The sequence below is a fragment of the Salvelinus namaycush genome, chromosome 3 (assembly GCF_016432855.1).
Source record: "Salvelinus namaycush isolate Seneca chromosome 3, SaNama_1.0, whole genome shotgun sequence".
NCBI lineage: Eukaryota > Metazoa > Chordata > Actinopteri > Salmoniformes > Salmonidae > Salvelinus > Salvelinus namaycush.
Window position 1 is genome coordinate 85933815 of NC_052309.1, and position 17515 is coordinate 85951329.

General features: G+C 39.8%; 1 protein-coding gene across 1 annotated transcript; it reads left to right on the plus strand.

Annotated features, from left to right (window-relative positions):
* Positions 1–1799: 1799 nt before the first annotated feature.
* LOC120041621 (metalloproteinase inhibitor 2-like) lies at positions 1800–6105 on the plus strand. Its single transcript, XM_038986488.1, has 5 exons — positions 1800–2259; positions 2925–2995; positions 3595–3691; positions 5478–5599; positions 5768–6105. Exons 1-5 carry the CDS (start codon positions 2130–2132, stop codon positions 5921–5923), a joined length of 576 nt encoding a protein of 191 aa, XP_038842416.1. The 5' UTR covers positions 1800–2129; the 3' UTR covers positions 5924–6105.
* Positions 6106–17515: the final 11410 nt, after the last annotated feature.

A 17515-nucleotide genomic window follows, 5' to 3' on the forward strand; every position in this document is an offset into this window, starting at 1 on the left:
AAGGGATATTCAATGTCTGCTTTTTTTTACCCATCTACCAATAGGTGCCCTTCTTTGTAATGCATTGGAATACCTCCCTGGTCTTTGTGGTTGAATCTGTGTTTGGAATTCACTGTTTGACTGTGGGACCTTACAGATAATTGTATGTGAGGGGTACAGAGATGAGGTAGTCATTCAAAAATCATGTTAAACACTATTATTGAGCACAAAGTGAGTCCATGCAACTGACTGTGACTTTTTAAGCACATTTTTACTACTGAACTTACTACTGAACTAATGAGTGCTTGTTTCCTTTGAAATGGGTGTGTTTGCATAGACTCAAATGTACAGCTTGGTATGACTTAGCATGCTAGCTCCAAACTGGTGACACAGTGGACTAATTCTATGGATAGAGAACAGAAGATTCCACAACAAAAAATGAATGCCTAAGCAATTAATTTCCATGTGTCCTATCTGTGTTTAGAGTTGAAAACAGTCAACCCAAACTAAGCTAGCAGTATTATTAAAAGTCTTATTTGAAACATGTTCTCAGAATGTTATTGAATTATTTTCAAATAACCTATCATTTCTGTTATCAGAACATTAATAAAACTTCCCAGGAAAACTTTCAGGGAACCATAGTAAAACGTTCTCAGAACCTCCCTGCAACCTAAAAATAAACGTTCCCAGAACAGGTGAAGTTTTCACTTCAGCTCTCAGGATGTTTAAAAAAACAATACGTTTTACCAGTCAGGAAGCTGATGGCTTGTTCCCAGAACCAATGGGAAACTAAAAGCCTGCATTCCCACAACCAAATGTGCTAGCTGGGAGGCTTTCAAACAGCACTTCACACAAACAGATTGTATTTTTGGTGCACATAGAATGGTGTCATGAGTGCATTCAAATGTATGTTCTGTTGCTATTTTTCTTCACAATATGATGCAGATAGACTCATTCTGTTCAGGATAACCCAGGCTATAACGTATGTCATCCTTTTAACTGGGGATTAAAAATAGAGATCATAAACATTGATACTGTAAATTACATGAGTTTTCAAATACAGAAATGTGAGTGGTTTGCTTGTATGACATCAAAGTGGTATTTATTATAATCCTTAATGTCGTATCTTTCATAACAGATCGACCCCTCTCAATTTAACGCATTTCCCTCACTCAGACAACAACAAATGTGCAAAAGTATCCCAATTAGAAGGAGGGAAGGTGTTATCTTCTTGTCTCTTGTGGTGCTCAAGTTTATAACGGCTGTCAGTCAAAACCAGTGCTGTGAAGTGGAGAACCTGAGCTCTTATGTCATGTATAGCGTGTTACTGTCCAGACAATTTAAGCGCTTATCAACAATCTGCCATTTTCATCTCATATATGGGATGACAGGGGCAAGTGAACTTCCCCCAGGTGTTCCCGTGTGGCTCAGTTGGTAGAGCATGGCGCTTGCAACGCCAGGGTTGTGGGTTCATTCCCCACGGGGGGACCAGGATGAATATGTATGAACTTTCCAATTTGTAAGTCACTCTGGATAAGAGCGTCTGCTAAATGTAAATGTTTTCATTTTTTTTTACTGAAAATACAACTTGAAGGAAGTCCAGTAGGCCTAGACCATTTAAAAAAAATTGAACCTTTATTTAACTAGACACAAATCAGTTAAGAACAAATTCTTATTTACAATGACGGCATACCCTGTCCAATGCCGGACTCAGCTGGGCCAATTGTTCGCCGCCCTATGGGACTCCCAATCACAGGGTCTGTAGTGATACCTCTAGCCCTGAGATGCAGTGCCTTAGATCGCTCCGGAAAGCTCTGAAAACCGAGCTTTCAGTTTCATTCCCAATTTATGACATTTATGGCAGCCGGGCATGTTGAGCCTGATCTGTGGTTGTCCCATTAGGCGGAGGATTTTTTTTAACCGAAAGGTTGCTGTTCTGGATTAATAGAATGCTCAGTTCTGACTGGGGGAGGAGCTCACAGCCTGTAATAAAAAGCGGATGATTACATTGAGGGGAAAACATTTTGAAGAGGTATCCATCGGTCTGGGAACAGTCTCGAAGGGAAATAGGTTCTAGTGTAGTTTACGCCTCGCGCTTTCATTAGTCAAATCCTTTTGTGATATTTGGCAAACCCGTAATTCGATTCCAAATGACTCGGTATGTAAGCAGTTGTTTCATTACTCTGCTCGTTCTGTTCCTTTGGCGGGTCGAAGACATCGCAGAGGCTTGCATATGCAGACCTCAGCACCCTCAACAGGCTTTTTGCAATGCAGAAGTTGGTAAGGCAATTTGGCAACATTTTACTTTTCAGCGTTTCTTCACGTTGAGGGCTATCAATACGCAACATGAAAACATTTAATGTATTGTCTGTGGTCTTAGTATAAATGATTAGGACATGATCATTAAGCCAATTTACATCTTCTCACAGTTATTTACATAATTAATTAGGCGACAGTAAGATGGTTTACAGCCAGGACTCTCCAACCCTGTTCCTGGAGAGCTACCCGCCTGTAAGTTTTCAAGCCAACCCCTAGTTGTAATGAACATTATTCTGTTTCTCAACCAGTTAATTATTAGAATTAGGTGCGCTAGTTTAGGGTTGGAGGACACCTGCAGCTCTCCAGGAACAGGATGGAGAGCCCTGCTACACTATAATTTTCTTAAGGCATGCCTACAAATGAATTATTTGAGATGTATGTGTTTACAGAACATTAAGGATACCTGCTCTTTGCATGACATGGACTGGCCAGCTGTAAACTATGATCCCTTTCTGATGTCACCTGTTAAATCCTCTTCAATCAGTGTAGATTAAGGAGAGGAGACAGGTTAAAGAAGCATTCTACACTGTTCTCTCTCCATATCACCCTTAAACCATCAGTGTGACTGACCAGTATACTGGAATAGATTTCTATAACGTTAGTTAAACCATGTCTCCCTCTTCTAGTGATCAGGGCGAAGGTGGTTGGAAAGAAAGCGTTGTCTAACGACATCAAGAATGACATCCAACAGATCAAGGTATGATTCTCCTTTTTATTAAGTGGGTGTTTTATAAAAATGCCTCTAAACAGTAATGTAATTATTCAGTCGTTCTTCCTACTGGTCCTAGACTATGGTGACATCTTCTATATGAACTCAGCTGCTACTTCATTAAAGCCATCATTACATTCTCTACCAGATAGTTGGTTGGCCCTTTTACTTTGACTTCCACACATCATTATTAAGACATAAGAGTTAGCCATCCCTGAGACTGGGTGTGGTAACTGGACCTTCCTTATGGAGATAGGTACACCAGCTTTTAGTATATCTTTTTTGCACCTGATTTGTGGCGCCATGTTAAAATATTTTACTTTTTGGTGCCTTTTAGGAAGAAAATGCATACAAATAAAAAGCAGAAAGCTGGTCTCATTTTTGAGTATTTTGTTTATTTTTGTATTTATTATTCAGGGCTCATCTGTAAAATAGATCTTGGTTAAATAATGATTGCTTGCACATTACAGATCTGCTGACATTAAAGGGTAAAGACTGCCAGTGCCTGAGTGCTGTAGTTAGTGAGGTTCCAAACTAAATATGTAGCTGGTTGACAGATCTTCCTTTCTCTCCTTGTGGTTGGCTAGATGTTCAAAGGTTGTGACCAGGTTATCCACGCCATCTTCACTGACACCACTTCGTGCAGCGTGACTCTAGAAATCAACAAGGAGTATCTCTTCACAGGTGCGGTTCTCACTACGTTACCCAAGTTCAATTGCCAACACTGGTTAACCCTATCAGTCCTGAGACCCCAGCAAAGATCAGCTCTTCATTTATCTGCATGTCCAGCCCTGACATTTTGCCTTAGTGTTTTACCATTTTTCTTTCCAGGACAACAAGTAAACCACAAAACAAGTGGACAGACAGTTACATTAATGAGTTATGTTAACATTAAGTACAGAAATTGTTTGCTCGGTGGGAAATTAATATCCAATTAATCAGTGACAACTGTTCATTTGTAAAAAAACAACAATGTAAGCGTATAACATTACTAAAGACATTATGTCCTTGGATTTCCTATCTTCTCTGGAGAGGAACCCCGTTACCTTCAAATGACTTGATTAGCTTGTGAGTGTCATAGAATAAAACATGTTACATGTTCGTGAGTCTCAGCTTTTCATAAATATACTTAACAAAAATATAAATCCAACAATTCCAAAGATTTTACTTTGTTACATTTCATAAAGTAAGGAAATCGGTCAATAGAATAATATTAATTAGGCCTTTTACCTCGGGATTTCACATGACTAGGAATAAAGATATGCATCTGTTGGTCGCGGATAATGTACCTTTACAAAAATGTAGGGCCGTCAGTTTCTGGTGTTCCTACCGTTTTCCCCATGCAGCGCAACACATCTCCTTCGCTTAGTAGTTTAGGCTGTTGAATGTTGTCTCATTCCTCTTCAATGGCTGAAGTTGCTGGATATTGTCAGGAACTGGAACATGTTGATCCAGAGCATCCTGAACTTGCTCAATGATGTCTTGTCTGAGTATACAGGCCATGGGAGAACTGGACATTTTCAGCTTCCAGGAATTGTGTGAAGATCCTTGCGCCATGGGGCTGGGCATTATCATGCTGTAACATGAGGTGATGGCGGTGGGTGAAAGGTATCGCTGTGCATTGAAATTGATAAAATGCAGTTTTCATTGTCTTTAGCATATGTCTGCCCATAGCATAACCTCACTGCCTCCATGGGGCACTCTGACCACAATGTTTACATCAGCAAACCGCTTGCCCACAACGCCATACACGTGGTCTGCCGTTGAGGTCGGTTTGGAGGTACTGCTAAATTCACTAAAATGGGGGCAGCTTATGGTAGAGAAATTAGCATTCAATTCTCTGGAAACCACTCTGGTGGACATTCCTGCAGTCAGCATGACAATTGCACGCTCCCTCAACTTGAGACATCTGGTGTTGTGTGACAGAACTGCGCATTTTATTTTCCCCAGCACAAGATGCACCTGGATAATGATTATTCTGTTTAATCACTTTATTGATATGCCACACCTCTGAAGTGGATGGATTATCTTGGTAAAGGAGAAATGCTCACTAACATCGATGTAAACAAATTTGTTTACAATTTGAGGTAAATAAGCTTTTTGTTTGGCTCATGAAACATGGGACCAACACATCACATGTTGCGTTTTTATATTCTTGTTCAGTGTAAATGCTTGAGACACAACAAAATGTGACAAGTTCAAGGGGTTTAGACCTTCTATAGGCACTGTAAATGTATACAACTAATGCATTAGTTAATACTATTGTGTGTGTGTACACTTATGATGATAAATCTGTTCTGGGCTGCATCAGTATGTCTTCACACTCCAGGGGTAAGTTTAACCCAGGGATGTATCCTAACCATTAGTGGAACAAATCCTGAACTGAGCCAAGATCAGCATCTAGGGGGAACAGTACCCTACACCATGTTTTCCCCACAGTACATTGACTCTCCATCTCCTCTGTCTGTAGGCAAGCTGGAGACTGGAAGGATGCATATAACACTGTGTGACTATAATCCGCCCTGGGAGGCCTTGAGTGCTGCACAAAAGAACAGCTTGACTCGCCTCTACAAAAGTGGCTGCGATTGCAAGGTGTGTGTGATGGGAATTATAGTAGTTACTATACACCAGTTTTGTTAAACATTTACATGGCACATTTTCTTAAAGGGAGTATACTATTCTGGTCACATTGGCAAATGCTTGAGTATTGGGGTAATGGTCAGTCAGTGATCTTGGTCTTTTCTCTACTCTGATCCACAGATCTTCCCTTGCACTTCCCTCCCCTGTCCGATCATCACCTCCGATGCATGCCTGTGGACAGACTTGGGAACTGACAATGGCCAAAACCTTGCTTGTATCAAGAGGCGAGATGGGTCCTGTGCCTGGTACAAGGGGCTAGTACTACCCAAGAAGTAGTTCCGGGATATTGGAGACTCCTAAACTCTACAGGCCTTCCACTCACTGTTCAGAGTGACTAAAGATGTCTGCAATTAATACATGAACACAGCTACAAATCCAATTTGTTGTGATTTTTAAATTGCTTACTGGTCACTTCTACAAGTGCAATTTAAAATAAACATATATAGCACTCAAGGTAATCATTGCTTATGTCATTCATTTGTCGCTTGTTTTTAAACTGGAACCAAAGGTGAAACCCCAAATCGTTTTCGATATGCTTGTCTGTAAATGGAACAGTGTTCCTGAAATACCATGAAGCCTGGGACACATTCAATGCATAAAGTTCAGATGGTATGTTCTATACATGAATAACAAAGTGTCTTCTGACATGAGGAAAGGATTCATGTCGGGTTTGAATGGCATCTGCAACATTCAACATTTGTCTACTGAATGTGGCCCTTCAGTAGTTTGGGTCTTTACATTTACATTTAAGTCATTTAGCAGACGCTCTTATCCAGAGCGACTTACAAATTGGAACGTTCATACATATTCATCCTGGTCCCCCCCGTGGGAATTGAACCCACAACCCTGGCGTTGCAAGCGCCATGCTCTACCAACTGAGCCACACGGGACCTAAACCATGGCTTCAGCTTTTTAGTGTCATAAACCACTCCGATTCTTTCTTCATAAGTCGGATAATATTATTCTTCAGTGGAATAAATTTCAATAATACAAATACATTTCAATAATTTAGCAGACGTTGTTCAGAGCCACTTACATTTTCTTATCACCTTACTGGACCCAAGTGGGAATAAAACCCACAACCCTGGCGTTGAAAGAACCCTGCTCTACCAACTGAGCCACACGGGTACAACCCTATTGACAAAACCCTTTGATTTATTTGCCATGGAGATTGCCAACTTGGCTGCTTTGGTGCAGGGTAGTTTTATTTTTTTTGTCATGAATCTTGTTCTGGAGGCCACACTGCAGATGGGCACAGTCATAAAATCTCAATTTAAACAACCTTAAACTCAACTTTTAATATATTTGAATATTTACTATATAACCAGTTATTTTTTGGTTCCTAAAATGTTTAACAAAAAATACCTTAACTATATTTTAGTTTAAGTATCAACCCCCTTTGTTTAGGTAAGCCTAAACTAGTTAAGGAATAAAATGTGCCTTAACAAATCACAAGTTACATGGACTGAAATAATGGGTCGTTGACATGATTTTTGAATGACTACCCATTCGTCTGTCCCCCATAAATCTAAGGTCCCTCAAAGACCAGGGAGCATTTTGAAAGCCTTCTAAAGAAGGGCTAATTGGTAGATGGTTATCAACAAATCAGACTTCTCTTTAAGCATGGTAAAGTTAATTGGGTATGAAACCACCCAGCCATTGTGCATCCACTATGAGTACTCACCACTATGCATACCCACCATTATGCATACCCACCACTATGAGTACCCACCAACGTATTGGGCAGCTGCTGACATTTGAGAACTCATCTGGTTTAGAAATCAAACTCTGGTCATCTAATTGCAGAGAACATTGTATACATTTTGGCCAGCTTTATTTAAGATTGTATTGCAAGGTTATGCTATATGTGTAGGATATGCCATGTTAGTATATGCAGCTGTAGGTTTTAAACCCCATTCTAGGCTGTTATTACATTTCTGTAAAGAGTTTATTCTTGTCTATCGGGAGTGAGTTCTTTTCCGTTTGTTAAAATAATACCAGCGCTCTGCTGTCTATAGACGTTCCATGCCCGACCTACACAACCTGTGATTTCCGTGAATCTGATTGGACAGCGGTGTCACCACAGGTCCCATAGTGGTGGGGCAATTATTTTTCTCCTGATTGTAACAAAGTTCAGGTTTGCCCCCTCAAAAATGTTTGATTGTAATATACACCAGATGGGTGCAGTGAAATTTGTTTTTAAAGGGTCAGCCATATTAGTACGGCACCCCTGGAGCAAATTAGATTTAAGTGCCATGTACAAGGGCACACAGACTGCTCAGTTATTCCAACCAGCAACCTTTCGGTTACTGGCCACACTAACCACTAGGCCAGTGTTCCCAACAGTACACATTTGTTGTAGTCTGTCAGGAAGTCCAGGATCCAGTTGCAGAGGGAGGTGTTTAGTCCCAGGGTCCTTAGCTTAGTGATGAGCTTTGTGGGCACTATGGTGTTGAACATTGAGCTGTAGTCAATGAACAGCATTCTCACATAGGTGTTCCTTTTGTCCAGGTGGAAAAGGGCAGTGTGGAGTGCGATTGCGTCATCTGTGGATCTGTTGGGGCGGTATGCGAAATGGAGTGGGTCTAGTGTAACCGGAATGATGCTGTTGATGTGAGCCATGACCAGACTTTCAAATCACTTCATGGCTACTGATGTGAGTGCTACGGGGCGGTAATCATTTAGGCAGGTTACCTTCGCTTCCTTGGGCACAGGGATTTTGGTGGTCTGCTTGAAAGATGTAGGTATTACAGACTCAGTCAGGGAGAGATTGAAAATGTCAGTGAAGATACTTGCCAGTTGGTCAGCGCATGCTTTGAGTACACGTCCTGGTAATCCGTCTGGCCCCGCGGCTTTGTAAATGTTGACCTGTTTAAAGGTCTTGCTCACATCGGCTACCGAGAGCATTATCACACAGTCGTCACAGTCGTCTGGAACAGCTGGTGCTCTCATGCATGCTTCAGGGTAGCTTGCCTCGAAGCGAGCATAAAAGGCGTATGGTCACTGTAGGGACGACGTCGTCGATGCACTTAAATCAAAATAGAAATCAAAATAGAAAATCAAAATCAAATCAAATTTATTTGTTACATACACATGGTTAGCAGATGTTAATGCGAGTGTAGCGAAATGCTTGTGCTTCTAGTTCCGACAATGCAGTAATAACCAACGAGTAATCTAACCTAACAATTCCAAAACTACTACCTTATACACACAAGTGTAAAGGGATAAAGAATATGTACATAAAGACTTATTGATGAAGCCGATGACTGAGGTGGTATACTCCTCAATGCCATTGGATGAATCCCAGAACATATTCCAGTCTGTGCTAGAAAAACTGTCCTGTAGCGTAGCGTCCGTGTCATCTGACCACTTCCGTATTGAGCGAGTCACTGGTACTTCCTGCTTTAGTTTTTGCTTGTAAGCAGGAATCAGGAAGATAGAATTATGGTCAGATTTTCCAAATGGAGGGAGAGCTTTGTATGTGTCTCTGTGTGTGGACTAAAGGTGGTCTAGAGTTTTTTTTCCCCTCTCTGGTTGCACATGTGACATGACTCGGGGGAAACATAAGATATTACAGTTTTTAATGTCCTGTTGGTAGGATCATTTTGTTTTCCAAAGATTGCATGTTGGCCAATAGAACAGATGGCAGTGGTGGTTTACTCACTCACCTACGAATTCTCAGAAGGCAGCATGACCTCTGCCTCCTTTTTCTCTGTCTTTTCTTCACGCAAATGACTGGGATTTTGGCCCGTTCCCGAGAAAGTCGTATATCCTTTGCGTCGGACTCGTTAAAGAAAAAAGTCTTTGTCCAGTTTGAGGTGAGTAATCACTGTTCTGATGTCCAGAAGTTATTTTCGGTCTTAAGAGACGGTAGCAGCACATTATGTACATAATCAGTTAAAAAATCAGTTAAAAACAACGCGGAAAAACGAACAAAATAGCACAGTTGGTTAGGAGCACGTAAAACAGCAGCCATCGCCTCCGGCACCATTATTACACACACTTATGGTCTTAGTTAAAGAAGGGGTGAGGGGGTGTAGGCCCTGACTGACTACAAAGTTCATAGTTTACTTAAGGATGACCAATGACCACAATGACCAATTTTCATCAACTGTTTACATCCGGACAGACGGATAGGCTAGTTATGGGATAGCTTAGCTGACAGCTATGAGAGCTGACCCTGTAACTTTCTAATACTTATTCAAAACTGTAAAACGATACTACCAAGTTTGTGAACATTAGCCTGAGACACACTCCTACTACACTGCCTCAACAATGAAAACTAGTTTTAAAAAATTCTAACATATTTAATGGAAAAGAGATGTGTTTCTGGACAATAAACCACGCCTTGTTGACAACATGACCGAGCAAAACAGATTACTGTTCGATAACTGCTTTTGCCCATTCATGTCACAGGCCATGGACCTGTGCCCCTTTGCTCAGCATTATTGAATCCGCCCACTGATTGACAGCACTTAATGGGCGGGACTACAGGAACGAGGGCTCATTTTGCTACTAAACATCAGATTTTTGCTGGATCAAAAGGCCATTTTTAATTGATAGTAGGGCTGGATCTGGCCTACGTGCCACCAGTTGAATAGCCCTGCCATACAGTTTGAATGATATAAGGAGTCATATGCATGCAAAAAAAAACGTTGCTTCTTTACTCAAGTCTCAGGATCCAGCACTAGTCGTCCATTCTTATTCTACTTTTCTGCTAGTACTACATAAAGAGACACTTACTAATACAGAATTGATACCATGTTCAATACGGGATAATGCATATTTTTAACAAGGATATACAGATTTGGATTATGATACAGTATCCCTGTCCTGTAGGCAACTTAATGATTGTTCTTGTACGAGTACAACATTTTGCTCAGTTTTTACTTAGGTAATACTACAGTAATTGTTGATGAAGCTCTTGTATAGGATGGGTCATGATGAAGCAGACCACAAGTAGCCAACAATTTCATCTTTAGCCATCTGTTACAGTGCTGAGGAAGACAATTTCATCTTTAGCCATCTGTTACAGTGCTGAGGAAGACAATTTCATCTTTAGCCATCTGTTACAGTGCTGAGGAAGACAATTTCATCTTTAGCCATCTGTTACAGTGCTGAGGAAGACAATTTCATCTTTAGCCATCTGTTACAGTGCTGAGGAAGACAATTTCATCTTTAGCCATCTGTTACAGTGCTGAGGAAGACAATTTCATCTTTAGCCATCTGTCACCCTGAGGAAGACAATTTCATCTTTAGCCATCTGTCACCCTGAGGAAGACAATTTCATCTTTAGCCATCTGTCACCCTGAGGAAGACAATTTCATCTTTAGCCATCTGTCACCCTGAGGAAGACAATTTCATCTTTAGCCATCTGTCACCCTGAGGAAGACAATTTCATCTTTAGCCATCTGTCACCCTGAGGAAGACAATTTCATCTTTAGCCATCTGTCACCCTGAGGAAGACAATTTCATCTTTAGCCATCTGTCACCCTGAGGAAGACAATTTCATCTTTAGCCATCTGTCACCCTGAGGAAGACAATTTCATCTTTAGCCATCTGTCACCCTGAGGAAGACAATTTCATCTTTAGCCATCTGTCACCCTGAGGAAGACAATTTCATCTTTAGCCACCTGTTACAGTGCTGAGGAAGACAATTTCATCTTTAGCCATCTGTCACCCTGAGGAAGACAATTTCATCTTTAGCCATCTGTCACCCTGAGGAAGACAATTTCATCTTTAGCCATCTGTCACCCTGAGGAAGACACAGTGATGCCCTAACGTTGGTAAATACCCATTAAATGACTGTGAGATTATACATGGAGTGTGCGACTTAATTTATTTTGATAGTTTACAGTGCTATAGGACAAAATATTTGTTTTATCCTGAAGTAAAATGAATACTAATATGTTTCAGATTTCATAGAAATGTTATTAAATTGCCTGTAGTCTAAGGCAAAGAAATCTCAGCCAGATTTGTGTCACCTATGGATGTTCTTCTGTATGCAGTTGTACATTTGTAGGCTGACCATCAACAAGCTACTCTGGAAGGCTGGGTCTGAACCCAGGTGTCCAGTGCACCATAAGACTATGTTAGCCCATGAAGCTAAAACCTTGGCATTAGCTTGGGGAGCTAATACAAGTCTTCAGTGGAGATTATTGCGTGCTACAGTATGGGTATGAGCGGTTTTGTGAAGTAACTATGTGTGCTATAAAGTGAGCAGAAAACTGTGCCAAACATATTCCCTTTACACACACAAAAAAAGTAGTTTACGTTTCCACAAAGAACACCTGCAATTTGCAAAAAGGTATAATGAATCTCCCAATTTCTCAAGTGAAATATTTTCTTACACAGAGGCATTACACCAAAAGACATACAAAACAACCAAATCAAAATATTATAACTATACCAAAAAAGAAAAAATCTAAAACGTTCAATCCCCTTGTTTTCAGACATTGGTCATTACATAACAGTCATATCAGATCAATAGTTCGGTGCCAAAAGAGTAGTGTTTTCAGTTATTTTTCACAAAATGGCAGAAAATGCATCATGGCGGACCTTATGGGTCCTTGAGTAAAATTTGGTTCTTGTAAGGAGAGGGACTTGTGTACCGAATTAATGGTCAAACGGGGTGAGGGGCATGACCTTTCAAAGTTAGCATTTTCAATCACTTGTTATAGTGACATCATCTGGCCAATCAGTGTAATTTTGTAAATCATTCACCCAAGTTTCTTCAAACACATATGGCAGCAATTACAGCTGTGAGTCTTCTTGGGTAAGTCTCTAAGAGCATTGCACACCTGGATTGTGCAATATTTGCCCTTTATTCTTTTCAAAAGTCTTCAATCTCTGTCCAGGTGTTGGGGATCATGACTAGACAGCAGTTTTCAAGTCTTGACATAGATTTTCAAGCAGATTTAAGTCAAAACTGTAACTTGGCTACTCAGGAACATTCACTAGCCGTGTCCAAATTCCTAAATAGTAGGCCGTTTGAGTATGTGAAAAGATGATGTTTAATAGTATGTGACATTTCAATAATCAAGTATACTTTAAATGCCCGGATGTCATACTCATTTCGGCTTTCACAACCGCTGATCAATTAGAATGTGGATGTGCTACCGAAATCACTGAATAGCGGGAAACAATGCAATCGCACATGAAGTATTCTCAGTATGCGAAAATAGAAAGTGTTGTAGTATGTGAATTTTCATCAATCTAGTATGCTTTAAATGTAGTACTCATTTCTGCTTTTCATCTAGTAGAATTTGCTGCCACAATGCGGGGGGCTGCGACTTTTGATCTCTTCAAGTAAACCTTTACAATTCGCAATTGTTTATAACAATTTAAACCTGCAATGCTTTAGACTAGAAACAAGCATTAATATGCACAAGGAAGAGGTGACTGATGCACAATGGAATATCTTTGGTTTGTCTCTATGACATTCAGAAGCTGAGCTACGACCTTCTATAGTTGAGGAATCAAAGAAATTGTACTTTGCTTGGGAAGTATGCTGCATTCACATGCTAGTCGGAACTAGGAAACCTGTTAATTCGTTGAATGTGGTACGTGATTAACTACAACCAGTTAGCAAGTCGGAAATTTCAGTGTCCTAGTTCTGACTAGCACGTTAAAGTGGCATCAATCTTATACAATGTTTGACTATCTTGCTATAAATTGATCGATTCACTTCATATCAAATAGAATATGCATAATTAAATTGAGTTTTCATATAAATTATAATAATAAAACATATTTGGTACCATCGGGTCGAGACTTTATTTTCCTTATCCATTATTGTATGATTATTAAATAGCCATTCTAATATATTTCAGTTTCATCATAATGGTTTTGCGACTGCACTTGAAGAAACTTTCAAAGTTCTTGAAATTTTCCGTATTGACTGACCTTCATATCTTAAAGTAACGATGGACTGTCGTTGTCACGACTTCCACCGAGGTCGGTTCCTCTCCTTGTTCGGGCGGCGGTCGGCGGTCGGCGTCACCGGTCTTCTAGCCATCATCGATCTACTTTTCATTTTCCATTTGTTTTGTCTTGTTTTCCTACACACCTGGTTTTCATTTCCCTCATTAATTGTTGTGTATTTAACCCTCTGTTCCCCCCCATGTCTTTGTGTGGAATTATTTGTTGTAAGTGCTTGTGCACTTGTTTACTGGTGCGCGTCGGGTTTTGTACCCATGTTGTTATTTCTTTATGCCGTTGTTTTTGCAATTAAACTTCTCCGGCTATTACCTAGTTCTGCTCTCCTGCGTCTGACTTCCCTGCCACCAGTTACGCACCCCTTACAGTCATTTCTTTTTGCTTATTTGAGCTGTTCTTGACATAATATGGACTTGACATAATATAGACCAAATAGTGCTATCTTCTGTATACCCCCCTACCTTGTCAAAACAACTGATTGGCCCAAACACATTAAGAAGGAAAGAAATTACACAAATTAACTTTTAACAAGGCACACTTGTTAATTGAATTGCATTCCAGGCGACTACCTCATGAAGCTGGTTGAGAGAATGCCAAGAGTGTACAAAGCTGTCATCAAGGCAAAGGGTTGCTACGTTGAAGAATCTCAAATATAAGATATATTTTTATTTGTTTAACACTTTTTTTTGTTACTACATGATTCCATATGTTATTTCATAGTTTTGATGTCTTCACTATTATTCTACAATGTAGAAAATAGTAAAAATAAAGAAAAACCCTTGAATGAGTAGGTGTTCTAAAACTTTTGACTAGTAGTGTAGGCCATCTAAATATGTGAAAAGAGGGGCCTTGGGGAATAAACCCCTGCTTTACTGTACTGTGCTCTACTGTACCCTACTCTACTGTTCTCTACTCTACTGTACTGTGCTCTGCTGTACCCTACGGTATTGTGTTCTAAGGCTGTACGTTTGTTTATGTGTAACTCTGTGTTATTGTTTTTGTCGCACTGCTTTGCTTTATCTTGGCCAGGTCGCAGTTGTAAATGAGAACTTGTTCTCAACTGGCCTACATGGTTAAATAAAGGTGAAATAAAAATAAAATAAGTAAGGCACTGTGCTGTAACGTACTCTACTGTAGTCTACTGTACTGTGCTCTACTATACTGTACCCTACTCTACTGTATTGCACTCTATTGTACTGTACCCTACCCTACTCTACTGTACTGTGCACTACTATACTGTACTGTACTCTACTATACTGTACTGTACTCTACTCTACTATACTGTACTGTACTCTACTATACTATACTGTACCCTACTCTACTGTATTGCACTCTATTGTACTGTACCCTACTGTACTGTACTGTACCCTACTGTACTATACTCTACTATACTGTACCCTACTCTACTGTGCTCTACTATACCCTACTCTACTGTTCTCTACTGTACTATACTGTGCTCTACTGTACTATACTGTACCCTATTCTACTGTTCTTTACAGTACTATACTGTACCCTAGTCTACTGTTCTCTAGTTGGGTGCTAGGGAATTCAGGTAAATATTTCAAATATGCAGTAAGTGTGTGAATAATATTCTGTATATTCCTATCGGAAGACATGTGTGCAGAAAGTTTGGTAAAAATAGGATACAAATTAGTCATTTTTTTCAACACCAATTTTCACAACTTCTGCAGAATGACCCATATTCTGTTAATTTGTAATTAAAAAGTTGAAGGTCCATTAACAGTCTAGCCTATGTCATCACTATGTGTTAATTTCATGAAATTTGAATTAAAGAAGACAATGGTGTAAAGTAACTTTGTAAAAAATACTTTGAAGTACTACTTCAGTATACAGTATTTATACTATTACTCAAGTAGTATTTTACTTGGTTACTTCCATGTTGTATGAAGGTATCTTTACTTTTAATCAATGACAACTGGGTAGCCTACTTTATCTACCACTGGGCCTAGGTAGCCTAGCCAATTAAAGTTAATATAAACCAAAGTTGATCAAGTTCACATTTTCTCTTAACACAAATACATTGGTTCAGGCTATAAATACATAATGTTCCCACTTTGTTTCCCCTGGACAGATGGGACAGGGCGTATAGAGGCCTACAGTTGATCAGACTGATACTGCAGGTCAGATCACTAATGTTTAGGTGTAGGCTGCTACAACATTTCTCTAAAGAGTTTTTGCTTGTGTCTTTCGGGAGTGAGTTATTTTACTGTTTGCTAAAATAATACCTTATGGAAGTGGAATGCGCGCTCTGCTTTCTATAGACGTGTGCCATGCCTGACCAGCGATTTCTGGGAATCTGATTGGACACAGAGGTGGCAGTGGCACCACAGGTCCCAGATTGTTGGGGCCATTTTTTGTCTCCTGATGGTAACCAGGTAACAGTTTGGAACCTAGTTGTAGCAGGGACCTTAATCTTGTGAAAATTGTCCCGTATGGATTGGGCAAAATAAAAATGTTTCTAACAGAAGAACTATAAAAAGGATATGCAAGACATGGTAGCAATTGGAAAGGAACACCAAAGGTGAGGACAAAACAGTTCACCTGACACAAGACTGAATCCAAACATTACACTGTTCAATTTATGTGCATTTTACATTTACTGTGCTATTTACAGCATTTGTCAATAACTACATCTGAAAATACTGTAAACATTCAGTAACATAAATAAGAATATTCATTCACAATTTGGATTAGCTGCAAGATAAGAAAAAACAATTACAAGGGTTTGAGTGAGAGGTCCAACTGGTGTCTCCAAGTGGCAACAGAACTCTCCAAACTGTAAAACGTTCCTAAATAATTTCAATGTTTTATTATGACTCAAGGAAAGAGCCTTAAACTATCATGTGCTTTTTAGAGCGCTCTTAACTTTGCCATTGAGGAACTGAATCAAGCACACTTGTAGTTTCCAATCCCAAAACATTCCATAATAAATCGCAATCTGCGTTAGGTGGGTGGGCATCATTTGAAAGCGTATTCTATTGCCAACAAGGCAGTGTTAGCCCAGCTAGCACATAACATTCTGAGAACCATTTGTTTCTTAGCGCTTGGTGTGAGTGAGGTCGTCCTATGGTTATTTTGCAAAACATTTTCCCACAATGCAGGCCCATCATTAAGGGTGGGCCTTAAGTGTTCTCGTCCACCGTACCTTACCTCCTTGCCTGTCCAAATAAAATATTAAAATATTGATAATTTATTTGACAGAGATGCATGCAGATAGAAAGATGTATCTGATGTTGTCTGGACAAAAATAGTATGGCATATCATGCTATTTCTGGCCAGACAGCATCAGATACATGGGTCACATACAGTAAGACAGAGTGGCGCTGTTTTGCTCACACAGATGTTTTCTCTGGTACGATAGATTCAGCAAAGAGGAAGAGAAGAAGTGAGAGGACACACTCTCGCAAAAAGATCTGTGCAGAATGAGCACAATGCGTTTCTATGGGCATTATATGGAGACCTAAGCTTGTCGCATGCCTTCCTGACTTTGGAACGACTCCCATTGTTAGGGTGGAGACATGAGCATCTCGTCATTATAACAGATATCTGGTTTCAGTGCAGTTGCGAATTGGAAAGGAAAGTTGGTGGGTGCACAGAGCACTTGCTGGATTCCGCTAAAGTAAATGTATGTTTTGCCAAAATTATATAATTACACCTGTCTAAATAAAATAATTCAAAATACTTCACCAGAGACCATGACTTAACCATAGAGTATCATTAGCTTCTTAAAAAATATATATATCTCTGCATTGTTTCAAATTACAAGTGCGTAGGCCATGCCTATTTTATTGGGAAGACCGAAATTGTGTTAGCACGCGTGGCATTAGAAATACTTGATTATTGATTTGTGGCTGTCAGTGAAAAGCAACTAAAATATGTGTGAAGATAACGTGTTTAGAGTATAATTTA